We start from the raw sequence: 14,665 nt of genomic DNA on the forward strand, positions 1-14,665 counted from the left end.
GAAGCTTTATGGCTCTGTTTGTTGATAAAATATTCTCCTGTTCACTCATCTTCATGCACTGAGATCATAGCGTAAAAGGGTTTGGCTCTCTCTGTGGAGCCGCTACTGAGATCTCTGAGCTTAGCAGTAGGGCTGCTGGACAAGTCTTAGCTCATTACTGGGCCCAAAATGAGCTCACCATCCACCTGCTGTTTCATATGATATAATGTAAGCCTTACGAGACAGTCACTCATTGTGAGGCAGAGGCAATTGTTAAATATTTGTTATTTTGGAGAGTTCTTGGCAAGACCCATGGAGCAGTGACCAGTAGTCTGTCTTTACATTTACATTTAAGTCATTTAGCAGACGCTCTTATCCAGAGCGACTTACAAATTGGTGCATTCACCTTATGACATCCAGTGGAACAGCCACTTTACAATAGTGCATCTAAATCTTTTAAGGGGGGTGAGAAGGATTACTTTATCCTATCCTAGGTATTCCTTAAAGAGGTGGGGTTTCAGGTGTCTCCGGAAGGTGGTGATTGACTCCGCTGTCCTGGCGTCGTGAGGGAGTGTGTTCCACCATTGGGGAGCCAGAGCAGCGAACAGTTTTGACTGGGCTGAGCGGAAACTGTACTTCCTCAGTGGTAGGGAGGCGAGCAGGCCAGAGGTGGATGAACGCAGTGCCTTCTCTCCAAAAGTGAATTCCGGGTGCAAGAAAGAGTTGTATTTAGAGTACCTTTCGTAAAGAGTGTGTAATTTGTGACAGTAGTTTGGATGGGAGGTCAAATAGTCCAATTTTATATTTGAATAATAACCGGAGGGTAGATTTAACTTGGACATGGCTTCGGTTCAGTTTTGAAGATATAGGGTTTGCCAAGTATTTCTGACAGAATTCTCAGTTGGGAGTCTGTTTTTTGGGCTCAACCTTTTTCTTTTTCTGTTATTTGGGGGACATTTTTGTGCTCTTGCTACTTGGAGGGAGGGGCCGCTTGTCATATACTACAGCCTATATGTTGTCTTCTTCCTAGGGAGACATGTGGGCCGCTCCAGTGCAAGCGGGTGAGGGTTACACCCCCGAACCAACAGAACGAGACCAACTAATTCACATTGACTCCAGACTGCAGCTTCTCCTTCCTGTTGAAGACTTCCTGTCTGTGCGAAGCCCCTACCCTGACCACAGTCTGCCCCAGGCCCAGGTATGTACTGTACAGCCCAAATGTCTACTGCCTAATAGGTCTGGGTTCACAAAGGTGCCATTAACTACTCAGAACACCATCTCTACTTGCAAAGAGCCAAGGTCATTAAGATTCATAACATGGTCAACACAGTGGGACATCAACTACAGACTCTTGTAAAAGCTTTGTTCATTGAACCTCAGGCAGACCCACTTTCATAAAATGGGAAAATTTGTGATTGTGTTGTTAGTTTGCACCCTAACTTTAGTACTCTCATGTTGAGTCATATTTCCCCAACACCCATGCTAAATGTAACATAGTTTACCCCTTGTAAATTGCAAAAAACAACAACAAAAAAACAACATCAGCAAATTGTAGGCTACTTTTAAGTTACTGCTAGACTGAGCTTGAGAATTGCCCAATAAATATTCATTCACTTTTCATATGTTGCATGCGCAAATCTATCTGGCTCTTACCCATGCTAATGCAGTACAGCAAAGTATATGCAAATCTAAAGAAATCTGGGTTTGAGGCAAAGGATGATGGGAACGATTTCCCTTCATAGAACTACCACAATGGAAGAGGAACATTGTGTCCACTGATTCACATGAGGATTCCAACATCTCCTTGTGTGCTGTTTGAACGTACTGTTCTGGAGTGGCATGGTCATTTATCTGCTCATTAAAAAAACCTATGTGCTACTTGAAAGTCAACTCTCAACTGTTTACCATTTCATCACTGAATATATCATTTATCTTAGATTTTAATTTCAATGGCAGAATAATAAGGGGAATTCATTCAGCTTCTACATTAGGAAAGCAGAATATGTACTTTTTCTTCAGGTTAGGTAGATGAGACTGAGCTTGTTGAGGAGCCTAGATAAGACTTGGTAAGGCATGACTCCTGTGGCTCTCCTCGTTTACTGGGTCTTTGCAGAAGAGGAATCAACATAATAAAAGACAACAATAGTCATAATCAGTATTGATACCTCTTCGGTAAAGACCATTTTTGAGGACATTTAAGTTCATTGTATTGGCACCAGATTATCTTTTGTCCTCACTTTAGTGACTTCTCCCAGACATGAGCTCACTCAGAATTATCTCAGAACCTTATTGCTAAATTCACAAGGCCAGATGGCATCCTCATCAGTGTCTTCTGTTGAGGCCGTGTTCCTGGGGAAGATGTTTTTGAAGTCATCAAATGTTTTAGGATAAGAATTTTGAGCATCTAGGGTATCATTTAATTCTGTCACTGATTGGATCACAGCTTGGAAAAAGAATGGCCATGGAATCCCAGCTTTTCAATGTCAAGTTCACGTTGTATTTCGTAATGTCCTGAGTATTTATTGTGCTGGAGAGGAGTAGATGAATCTCTGCCTGTCCGGTTTGACTTTTTCTCAGGCTCCCACCAGAGGCCTAGATCTTTTCAAACATTCAAAGAATGTTTACATACTCATCTTATATGTATATACTGTACTCGATACCATCTACTGTATCTTGCCTATGCTGCTCTGTACCATCACTCATTCATATATCCTTATGTACATATTCTTTATCCCCTTACACTGTGTATAAGACAGTAGTTTAGGAATTGTTAGTTAGATTAATTGTTGGTTATTACTGCATTGTCGGAACTAGAAGCACAAGCATTTCGCTACACTAGCATTAACATCTGCTAACCATGTGTATGTGACAAATAAAATTTGATTTGATTTGAATATTAGTTACAGAATGTGACACTGAAGGGACCATACAAAGTTTGATTTCGAAAGGTAAAAATAATATATCCAGTGCGATGTTGCAAGCGGCTGTGCCCATAAAATAGTTTTTAGCAGTTTGATTGCCATGTCTGAGGGGGCAGGGACTTGAAGCTATGGTCACAGTTATGGCATGCGCATTAAAGCTGGACTACAGTGTTGTCACGCCCTGGTCTTAGTATTTTGTGTTTTCTTTATTATTTTGGTCAGGCCAGGGTGTGACATGGGTGATTTATGTGTCTTGTCTTGTCTAGGGGTTTATTAGATTTATGGTGTTGTGTTTAGTAGAGTTGTCTAGGAAAGTCTATGGTTGCCTAGAGTGGTTCTCAATCAGAGGCAGGTGTTTATCGTTGTTTCTGATTGGGAACCATATTTAGGCAGCCATATTCTTTAGGTCTCTTGTGGGTGATTGTTTCCTGTCTTTGTGTTTGTTGCACCAGTTAGGACTGTTTCGGTTTTTCACAGTTCTTGTTTTGTATATTGTTCATTTTTTCATCTTTTATTAAAGATGTATAAACATAACCACGCTGCATTTTGGTCCTCCTCTCTTTCACCAGAAGAAAACCGTAACAAGTGTCAATAAATCAAGACCATGTTCTGTCTGCATTTTTGTCCAATTTTTGCTATGGACATGTTCTGTTCAATGTTCTCTACCTATATAGTACTCTGAATACCCCAATTAATGTTGTTAAGTTCAAAAGAAAACAATATAAAAATTGTTGACACCATTCAAACTAATGAGGGTTTGGAACTTTAAAGCCAATTATCTGAGAATCATCTTTTGGCAGATAGAATGTTATAGTCCCAAGCTCTCTAAATCACTATATACACCAGCCCTTCATTCTGCCTCAGTGGCGGTAAATCCAAGGGTGGTCGTAAAATTATATGCTTTTGTTTTGTGGTTGCCTTTCTTCTCGGCAGTAGCTTGCACGAGTCTGACACCTAATTGAAACCGTTTGGATGCACTGTAGTAACCTGCTTACGTGCCGTACACACACCGCCAAGTTATCGGAAAAAGTGATTTATTGGAAAGGTCTTCCTTACTCACACTATACAAAATGAAACAGAGTGTGTCTTTTTGAAAAACACATGTTAACCTTCAACTAACAGATTGCTGTTGGAACAATCTCATTTCAGATCGATGATCTTTTACATTTGACATGGAAGAGGCAACTGTTTAAGAGTTAACACCCCATCATGCCCAGAGCTTAATGACAGGGCTGCTCAACATAGAGAAGTGCCAGCCCCACACATGGCACAACCTTATCCCTTTCATTTAGAGGCATCAGGGCATACAGTTGCAGCATACTACATGTAGATGAAATAGTGTCTCCTTAATCGTATTCTTAATCTCATCATACCGCAGTGATATTTTTTACTATTTTGGAGTCCCGTGTCTCAGACCAAGGCAGAAAATACATTTTAAATGCCTTTTTTAGTTACTGAGACCTTCTACCACTCACGCATATCTTAGTTAGGGTGTGGTCTTGTCTACATCCTGGTTTGTAGTCAGACATGTAGCCTTTGGTTTAGTGGTGGACCTAGCCCAAGTTGAGTTACTTGACGCTGACGTTTGATTTTGAAGTTCTCTTTTATACATACCTCCACTCTAATGTAAAACACTGGCATGCAGGCCTTGGTGGATATTGTACTGATTTAAATGAAAGATGCATGGATTCCTGAAAATCCATTTGGTTAAATAGCTCATGAACCAGATTCTAAGAAGCATCCGTCAATAGGCCCTTTCACGGCAGGGGTGTCTCCTGTCTCAGCTGGAAGGCTTACATAAGAGAGGCCCTGAACTCGTTCCCCTTCCATGTTTTGCCTTTTATTCTAGGAAGTGGCCATGTTTCATATCAATCTCATACCTGTGTTATAAACATATAGTTAACCTTACCTTGTTGCAAATAGGATGTGGTACTAAGAAGTTGTGGACATGGCTGCCTATCACCACTGTATATGCACCAGCCCCTTACAGTGTGTTTGTGTGGGAATGTGTGTACCACCCACATGTTAAATCTAGAGGTGGGGACTCAGTTATCAGCATCAGCTGTTGAGTGGTGCAGCTTTTACATATCTGTATAACACATGTTATTCCTGCAAGAGGGGGCTGGTAGAGAATGTAGTGGTCAAAAGGGGTGGTCACCATGGCAGCAGATGCAGTGGGATTTGACTATGGAACAATTTCCTTAGTGACTGTTGCGATTGCACCTGATCTTTCTCCCAAGAATATCAAGGCCTTGTTAACGTTTGCCTCGTAACTCCAGCATTGCTATTGTTGTGTGCTGGCAGGTTATTTCTGCTATAAGGCTATGAGGTCACTTTGTGGGTTTTGAAGAAACCTATGGTTTCACTGCACTGAATGGTGAGTCAGAGACCAACACAGAAAACGCCCTGCTGACCACCACATGAGCAGAGTGTTGACTATAGGCCTATACTTTGCAAACTCAGCTTATTTGATATCTTAAAACTCCTTAGCAGCTTTGGCAATGTGTACTAGCCCGTCTTGCCATGCCATCGCGACAGGACTAACAAATTGCGCCGAGACTTTACAGATGGTGTCATCTCTCAAGCAATCACAAATATTCCCTAGTCCTAGAATGACCAAGAACGTTGTATGAGGAGGTGTTTTGTTCCACGTTTTGAACACTTCTGTTTGTTTTTCTTTCCCAAGACCCACTGTGATGTTGATATGACAAAATGGGTCCGGTGTAGATTTCAACAGAACAATATCACTTCCTCTAATCCTTTGCCAATAGGAAGATTGGAGTAGAATTCTTTGCCTTAATATTAGAAGAAAATGTCCTCCTTGATATATTAAAAACTCTGCCGAAGGCAACAATACAAAAGGTATGTTCTGTTTCTGGGCATCTGCTTTAGTTTTAAAGTCCAACTTGTAGTACATTGCACATTGTTAAACCAATCTGACACAGTTGAGCACCAAGCCATTTAGACTAGCACGACCAAGGCAAGAGATGACAAGGCGGTTTGGTATCAACCTTAATTTGAGGATAAAGTATAAAACAGGATGGTAAAGAGAGCTTGGCCTTGGGAGCAGTGAGATGTCATCTGGTGGCACTTTAATGTTTCTTGTCTTGCCTTGGTCTTAGTATTTTTGTGTTTTCTTTAATTATTTGTTCAGGCCAGGGTGTGACATGGGTTTATTGTATTGTCGTATTGGGGTTTTTGTAGGCATTGGGATTGTGGATGATTAGGGGTGTGTCTAGTATAGGCGTGGCTGCCTGAGGCGGTTCTCAATCAGAGTCAGGTGATTCTTGTTGTCTCTGATGGGGAACCGTATTTAGGTAGCCTGGGTTTCACTGTGTATTTCGTGAGTGATTGTTCCTGTCTCTGTGTAGTTTCACCAGATAGGCTGTAATTAGGTTTCACGTTCCGTTTGTTGTTTTTGTATTTGTATAGTTATTTCATGTGTCACTTTTTTCATTAAAGTCATGAGTAACCACCACACTGCATTTCGGTCCGACTCTCTTTCTACAAACGAAGAACGACGTTACATCTTGCCTGGGTAAAGAGACTGTACTCCACACCCTTCCCTTCCCTAGCCTGTAATTCACATGAAACAGGTTTATAGACTCTTTATAAACAAGTTTCCCATTGGTGTTATCCACAGGAACACGGGTGTTTATTTATTTGGTTAACTTGCTTTGTTTTCTTTTTTATTCCGATGTTAGACTCATGAGATAGATATAGGCCTGGGCCTATACTAGTGATACAATGATACATGGATTTAAGAAACAAAGGCACTGCAAGCTATTTAAAATATGCCTTCTAATAGCCTAAAGCAGGGAATCAATTCCCTAGTAACTTGCCTTGCCTGATACAGTTGTAATGATATTATAGATATAGCCAGTCGTTCAGCAGTAGGACAGGAAATGAACACATTTTCCTGCAGTCACTACTTGTCTGAATGTATGGTCCTGGCCAGCTATATATTAACTACTGGCACTGCTCCTTGTTCAGCAATCTGTGTCCTTTAATAAACGTCATTGTATAATTAAGCAATGAGGCCCAACGGGGTGCGGTATATGGCCAATATACCACTGCCAAGGGCTGTTCTTAATCCCTGAATGCTGATTGGCTGACAAAACATGTATTTTTACTGCTATAATTACATTGGTAACCAGTTTATAATAGCAATAAGGCACCTCAGGGATTGGTGGTATATGGCCAATATACCACGGCTAAGGGCTGTATCCATACACTCGTTGCGTCCTGTGTAAGAAGTGAGAACAGCCTTATTGGCAATATACCACAAACCCCCGAGGTGCCTTATAAGTTTCTCAACGTATTCATGTGCGTCATTCTTTGGCTAAAGTTATCTCTACTTCATATTGTTGAAGGGTCTAAAGGGGGGATGCCATTGGTTAGTAGTCTACAATGTCTCCCTATGCTTTAGCTGAAGTGTTGGGTTGTGATGTGTTGAACAGCATAAACACAGAGGCAATAGATTACAACTGATGTTAGTATAGGTCCTCCTTCGCCGAGAAATTTTACCCATGCAAGACTTCAAAAAGATTACACACTATAATTTCCTCCAAGCTTTACATATGGTTCAATTGTATTGCATGCCTGTTGTGAGACATAAGACATAATATTTGTGCAATATTGTATTCCATGTTCTTTTTTGGTACTAGATAAGCCATGAGGTTTTGATTGCTCCAGACCACCCTCAGTTCCCCAGGAAGGAACTATAAAGTCCAGATGACCCACGAGTACATCTTCTAATACCTCAGGAATGTCCCGCAATCAGAATGTCATCTGCTGATGATCCAGCATGCTGTTGTTATGTTGTAAAAGCTGAACTCTTGTGTGAGGGAAGGAAAAGGTCAACTTCGACACAAGCTAATATTGTAACTAGGACATTTGAAAGATGTAAATATATACTGAAAAAAAATATAAACGCAACATGTAAAGTGTTGGTTTCATGAGCTGAAATAGAAGATCCCAGAAATGTTCCATATGCACAAAAATATAATTTGCAATGATAATCCATCCACCTGACAGGTATAGCATATCAAGAAGCTGATTAAACAGCATGATCATTACACAGGTGCACCTTGTGCTGGGCACAATAAAAGGCCACTCTAAAATGTGAAGTTTTGTCACACAACACAATACCACAGGTGTCTCAAATTTTTATGGAGCATGCAATTGTCATGCTCACTGCAGTAATGTCCACCAGAGCTTTTGCCAGATAATATAATGTTCATTTCTCTACCATAAGCTGCCTCCAACGTCGTTTTAGAGAATTTGGCAGTATGTCCAACCGGTCTCACAACCGCAGACCACGTGTAACCACGCCAGCCCAGGACCTCCACATCCAGCTTCTTCACTTGCGTGATCATTTGAGGGGGTGCTGAGGAGTATTTATGTTTGTAATAAAGCCCTTTTGTGGGGAAAAACTCATTCTGATTGGCTTGTCCTGGCTCCCAAGTGGGTGGGCCCTTGCCCAGTCATGTGAAATCCATAGATTAGGGCGTAACGAATGCATATCAATTGACTGATTTCCTTATATGAACTGTAACTAGGTCAGATCTTTGAAATTGTTGCATGTTGCATTTATATTCTTGTTCACTCAGTACATGATCCAACATTGTCCTCTTTTTTTTTTTTAAAGATTAAGTGTATATGTTTTTCTTTGTCAATCAGGTCTCTAGTAAGTAGTGGGATACTGAGAGAGATCTGTGTGGGCTGCAGTGAATGTCTTTGTCGGTTGAGTAGTGTGGGGTTAAGGGGTTGTTGCTGTTGGATTGACCTCTATGTCTAGGCATCACTGTGCAGGTGGTGCTGAGAGGCTACATCTGCATTTCACACCTCTGTCTGCGAGGCGGGGAGAAGGATTAAGGGTCATGGCTAGGCAAAGCGTCAGTCTGACTGAGAGGACCTTAGCCAGTGCTTCCGCACGGCACGGCAGACCCCAGAGCTCTCGCAGCGCAGAGCTCTTGGCGAGGCATGTGGAAAGGCCTTGGCAGATAGCCAGAGTCCACGTGGCACAGCCCAAATATGAAGCTCCGCTGTAGCCCAGCCTGAGAGGGGAGCATGCTTTTCTAAGAAACAACCGCTCTGAATGAGTCACAGACTAGTTCCTGTGCCACTGTGGTCCTTGCTGCATTATTGCTGCATTGTTGGTTATTGGGCAGCAGGCCATGTCTTTGTTTATCTTATTTTCTACTATGTTCAGAAAACACAGGCCCTGTTTGGCTCCTCTTCAGTCTGTTGACAAGGGAATGGTGCAGTTTCGGTGGCTCTTGTTATTCTTACCTGAATCTGGACTCCTGTAGTCAAGAATAAATCTAGCATCAATATGCTTTCAAGCTGCTGCCATGTATCAACTGTCAGAATAAATATATGGCTCCTATGAGAATACACATGCTGATAGATAGTAAGTGCAAATGGGACCTAATTAGTTGTCTTGTTGCAGTGGGAGGGCTATGAAGTGGTGTCTGTATCAATAGGGATCCAACTGTTGATCTATCTTGGCAAGCAGCAGGACAGATGGGAACCACATTGGACTCTTGCAGGCACTACTCAGTATCAGTCTCAGTGGCTGTTCTTCACGAATAAAACATTAGCACAACGACATGTCACTTGTTCAGGTACAGGACCTAAAACATATGATAAATGTCCACACCTCTGATATGATTCCAGGAGTTATCTTAACTCGTACCATTCTGATTGATTGAGTGTATTTTAATTTTGTCTTGAGTAGGGCTGTGGCAGTCATGAAATTTTGTCGGCAGATTATTGACATGAAAAGGTCTGCCGGTCTCATTGTAATTGACCGTTAATGAATTGAAACACCTTTAGCATCTCCAGGCCTCCATGCGTAATTTAATATCCATGATTTATTTAAGTCAGGGCTAGAGAAACATGATATGAAGAAAATGTGTTTCAGAAGAACAGAAAATGAGTTGGCCTAACCTACCCTATGTTATCTGGCTATGCTACATGCCATAGGCTGTAGGCTGTTTCATTTATCTGACAAGATATACTTATAAGTCCTGTGCCATTATTGTATATTATATGATTTTAAAGAAAGAATAATATAATTTAAGGATATTTTTCCTGTTCTGGAGTGAGTGCACATATGAAGTGGCTCTGTTGAGTGTAAAAGTTATCATTTGAAATAACTCTAAATCTAGCATATAGGACCTATTTGGCAACTTCAGTTGTGAATGAAAAGACATGGCATCTGTATGCATTCAAATAGGCCGAGAGCTTTGCCGCCGATATGTTTTTGGATGATGCCGGGTAGGCTACTTCGGTTTTATAGTGGAGCTTGTGCTTCATATGAGCTGCTGAGAAATAAATATAACAACTTATTTCACTCCATGCATCAACCACTGACGAAAATGCGCTCGCTACACAAACTCTGTATGCCATGGGCTCTCCAACCCTTTTCCTGCAGCTACCCAGTACTTCATTTGGGAAACCAAGTGAAATCTGTTCGGGAACATGGATAGGAACAAATTTTCGCAGCTGAACATATTTCACTAAACTGGTGACAGCCCCTCTGCGCACTTGAGAAAGTAATAAAGAAGAGCGAGGAAGAAATGGAATGGTGAGATATTCTGTATAGCTAAAGGAAATGTGTCACCCAATTTAGTTATGAAAATTGAAAAAAGTCCTTATTACTAGACTATTGAAAATCAAATACAAATTCACTATACTTGTGGGCTAACTGGAAGTCGCCCTGCACAGTCAATGAACCAACAGCATTGCCTAGGGCTCTACGTTCTCTCCCAGACTCGTGGATATACATTTTGGCGTGAAGCAGTATGCATAATAATACAGTCCACACTCGAAGGTGATTACTCAAATTTGTTTAATTTTAGAGTATAGGCTAGACCAGTGGTTCCCAAACATTTTATAGTCTCGCACCCCTTCAAACATTCAACCTCCAGCTTCGTACCCCCTCTAGCACCAGGGTCAGCACACTCTCAAATGTTGTTTTTTGCCACCATTGTAAGCCTGCCACACACACACACTATACGATAAACTCACATTTATTAAACATAAGAATGAGTGTTTGTCACAACCCGGCTCATGGGAAGTGACAAAGAGCTCTTATAGGACCAGGGCACAAATAATAATATAATAATAATCAATAATGTTGCTCTTTATTTAGCCATCTTACATATGAAACATTTGTTCATCAAAAATTGTTAACCACAGGTTAATGAGAAGAATGTACTCGAAAGGATGCACACAACTCTGCAATGTTGGGTTGTATTGGGGAGAGTCTCAGTCTTAAATCATTTTCCACACACAGTCTGTGCCTGTATTTAGTTTTCATGCTAGTGAGGACCGAGAATCCACTCTCACATAGGTACGTGGTTGCAAAGAGCATCAGTGTCTTAACAGCGCAAAACTCTGAATACAGCCCAATCCAGAAATCTGGCAATGGCTTCTGATTAAATTCCATTTTCACAGAACTGCTTGTTGCAATTTCGATGAGGCTCTTTCGTTCAGATATAAGTGGACTGGAGGTAGGGCATGAAAGGGATAACGAATACAGTTGTTTGTGTCATCCGTTTCGGGAAAGTACCTGCGTAATTGCGCACCCAGATAACCCAGGTGCTTCGCTATATCACATTTGACATTGTTAGTGAGCTTGAATTCAAAAAATCATACAATGATGGAAAGACCTGTGTGTTGTCCTTGTTAATGCAGACAGAGAAGAGCTCCAACTTCTTAATCATAGCCTCAAATTTGTCCCGCACATTGAATATAGTTGCAGAGTCTCTGTAAATCTAGATTCAGATCATTCAGGTGTGAAAAAACATCACCCACATTGGCCAGTCGTGTGAGAAACTTGTCATGATGCAAGCAGTCAGACAAGTGAAAATTGTCCGTACAGAAAACTTTAAGCTAGTCTCTCAATTTAAAAAACATGTCAATACTTTGCCACTTGATAACCAGTGGTTAAAGCGTACTTTCGTGCGTATGTTGTAAAAGCGTTACATGGTCGTTGACCATATCATTGCACAATGTAGAAAATACACGAGAGTTCAGGGGCCTTGCTTTCACAAAGTTAACCATTTTCACTGTAGTGTCCAAAACGTCTTTCAAGCTGTCAAGCATTCCCTTGGCAGCAAGGGCCTCTCGGTGGACGCTGCAGTGTACCCATGTGGCGTCGGGAGCAACTGCTTGCACGCGCGTTACCACTCCACTATGTATCCCTGTCATGGCTTTTGCGCCATCAGTACAGACACCAACACATCTTGACCACCAAAGTCCATTTGATGTCACAAAGCTGTCCAGTACTTAAAAAATATCCTCACATGTTGTCCTGGTTTCCAGTGGTTTGCAGAAAAGGATGTCTTCCTTAATTGACCCCCCCATAAACATAACGGACATATACAGTTAAAATCGGAAGTTTACATACACTTATGTTGGAGTTATATTAAACTGTTTTTCAACCACTCCAAAAATGTCTTGTTAACCAACTATAGTTTTGGCAAGTCAGTTAGCACATCTACTTTGTGCATGACACAAGTCATTTGTCCAACAATTGTTTACAGACAGATTATTTCACTTATAATTTACTGAATTTACTGTTTACATACACTAAATTGACTGTGCCTTTAAACAGCTTGGAAAATTCCAGAAAATGAAGTCATGGCTTTAGAAGCTTCTGATAGGCTAATTGACACAATTTGAGTCAATTGGGGGTGTACCTGTGGATGTAAGTCTGGTTTGTCTTTGGGAGCAATTTCCAAATGCCTGAAGGTACCACGTTCATCTGTACGCAAGTATAAACACCATGGGACCACACATCTGTCGTACCGCTCAGGAAGGAGACGTGTTCTGTCTCCTAGAGATAAGCGTACTTTCGTGCGAAAATAGCAAATCAATCCCATAACAACAGCAAAGGACCTTGTGAAGATGCTGGAGGAAACAGGTACAGAAGTATCGATATCCACAGTAAAATTAGTCCTATATCGTCATTACCTGAAAGGCCGCTCAGCAAGGAAGAAGCCACTGGTCCGAAACCGCCATAAGAAAGCCAGACTATGGTTTGCAACTGCACATGGGGACAAAGATCGTACTTTTTGGAGAAATGTCCTCTGGTCTGATGAAACAAAAATATAATTGTTTGGCCATAATGACCATCGTTATGTTTGGAGGAAAACGGGGGAGGCTTGCAAGCCGAAGAACACCAACCCAACCGTGAAGGACGGGGGTGGCAGCATCATGTTGTGGGGGTGCTTTTCTGCAGGAGTGACTGGTACACTTCACAAAATAGATGGCATCATGAGGTAGGAAAATGAAGTGGATATATTGAAGCAACATCTCAATACATCAGTCAGGAAGTTAAAGCTTGGTCACAAATGGGTCTTCCAAATGGACAATGACCCCAAGAATACTTCCAAAGTTGTGGCAAAATGGCTTAACCTCTAGCGACGAGCAATCCCGTATCCGGGAGCATAATCATAGCCTCAAGCGCAATACCATAACGCAACGTTTCCTATTCATGAAAATCGCAAATTAAATGAAATAAATATATTGAAACACAAGCCTAGCCTTTTGTTAACAACACTGTCATCTCAGATTTTCAAAGTATGCCGTTCAACCAAAGCTACACAAGCATTTGTGTAAGAGTATTGATAGCCTAGCATAGCATTAAGCCTAGCATTCAGCAGGCAACATTTTCACAAAAACAAGAAAAGCATTCAAATAAAATCATTTACGAGACTCTCAGTTAGATAGCAAATGTTCATTTTTTCCAAAAATATTATTTGTGTTGGCGAAATAGCTCCGTTTTGTTCATCACGTTTGGCTAAGAAAAAGACCAAAAAATGCAGTCACTACAATGCCGAACTGCTCCATAATATCGACAGAAACATGGCAAACGTTGTTTAGAATCAATCATCAAGGTGTTTTTCACATATCTATTTGATAATATATCAGTCGTGACAGTTGGTTTCTCATCAGAAGCAAACGGAAAAATACTGCAGCTGGAGATTACGCAATAATTGCAACGGAGGACACCAAGCAACCACCTGGTAGATGTAGTCTCTTATGGTCAATCTTCCAATGATATGGCTACAAATACGTCACAATGCTGTCGACACCTTGGGGAAGCGACAGAAAGCCTACACTCATTCGTGGCCCATTCACAGCCATATAAGGAGTCATTGGCATGAGGCGGTTTCAAAAAATGCTGCACTTCCTGATTGGATTTTTATCTGGGTTTCGCCTGTAACATCAGTTCTGTGGCACTCACAGACAATATATTTGCAGTTTTGGAAACGTCAGAGTGTTTTCTTTCCAAAGCTGTCAATTATATGCATAGTCGAGCATCTTTTCGTGACAAAATATCTTGTTTAAAACGGGAACGTTTTTCAATCAAAAATTAAAATAGCGCCCCCTATATCCAAGAAGTTAAGGACAACAAAGTCAAGGTATTGGAGTGGCCATCACAAAGCCCTGACCTCAATCCCATAGAAAATGTGTGGGCAGAACTGAAAAAGAGTTTGTGAGCAAGGAGTCCTACAATCCTGACTCAGTTACACCAGCTCTGTCTGGAGGAATGGACCAAAATTCACCCAACTTATTGTGGGAAGCTTGTGGAAAGCTACCCGAAACGTTTGAAGTTAAACAATTTAAAGGGAATGCTACCAAATACTACTTGAGTGTATGTAAACTGGGAATGTGATGAAAGAAATAAAAGCTGGAATAAATAATTATCTCTACTATTATTCTGACATTTCACATTCATAAAATAA

General features: G+C 41.1%; 1 protein-coding gene across 2 annotated transcripts in view; it reads left to right on the forward strand.

Moving 5' to 3' along the window:
* fsip1 (fibrous sheath interacting protein 1) overlaps window positions 1-14,665 on the forward strand; it is a 70,569-nt gene that overhangs the window by 10,891 nt on the left and 45,013 nt on the right. For both annotated transcript variants that reach the window (XM_035752367.2, XM_035752368.2), the window contains exon 9: window positions 1,010-1,177. In XM_035752367.2, coding sequence (XP_035608260.1) covers window positions 1,010-1,177 — 168 coding nt within the window. The remainder of the gene's footprint in view (window positions 1-1,009; window positions 1,178-14,665) is intronic.

This window comes from Oncorhynchus keta, chromosome 35, assembly GCF_023373465.1.
Source record: "Oncorhynchus keta strain PuntledgeMale-10-30-2019 chromosome 35, Oket_V2, whole genome shotgun sequence".
Lineage (NCBI taxonomy): Eukaryota > Metazoa > Chordata > Actinopteri > Salmoniformes > Salmonidae > Oncorhynchus > Oncorhynchus keta.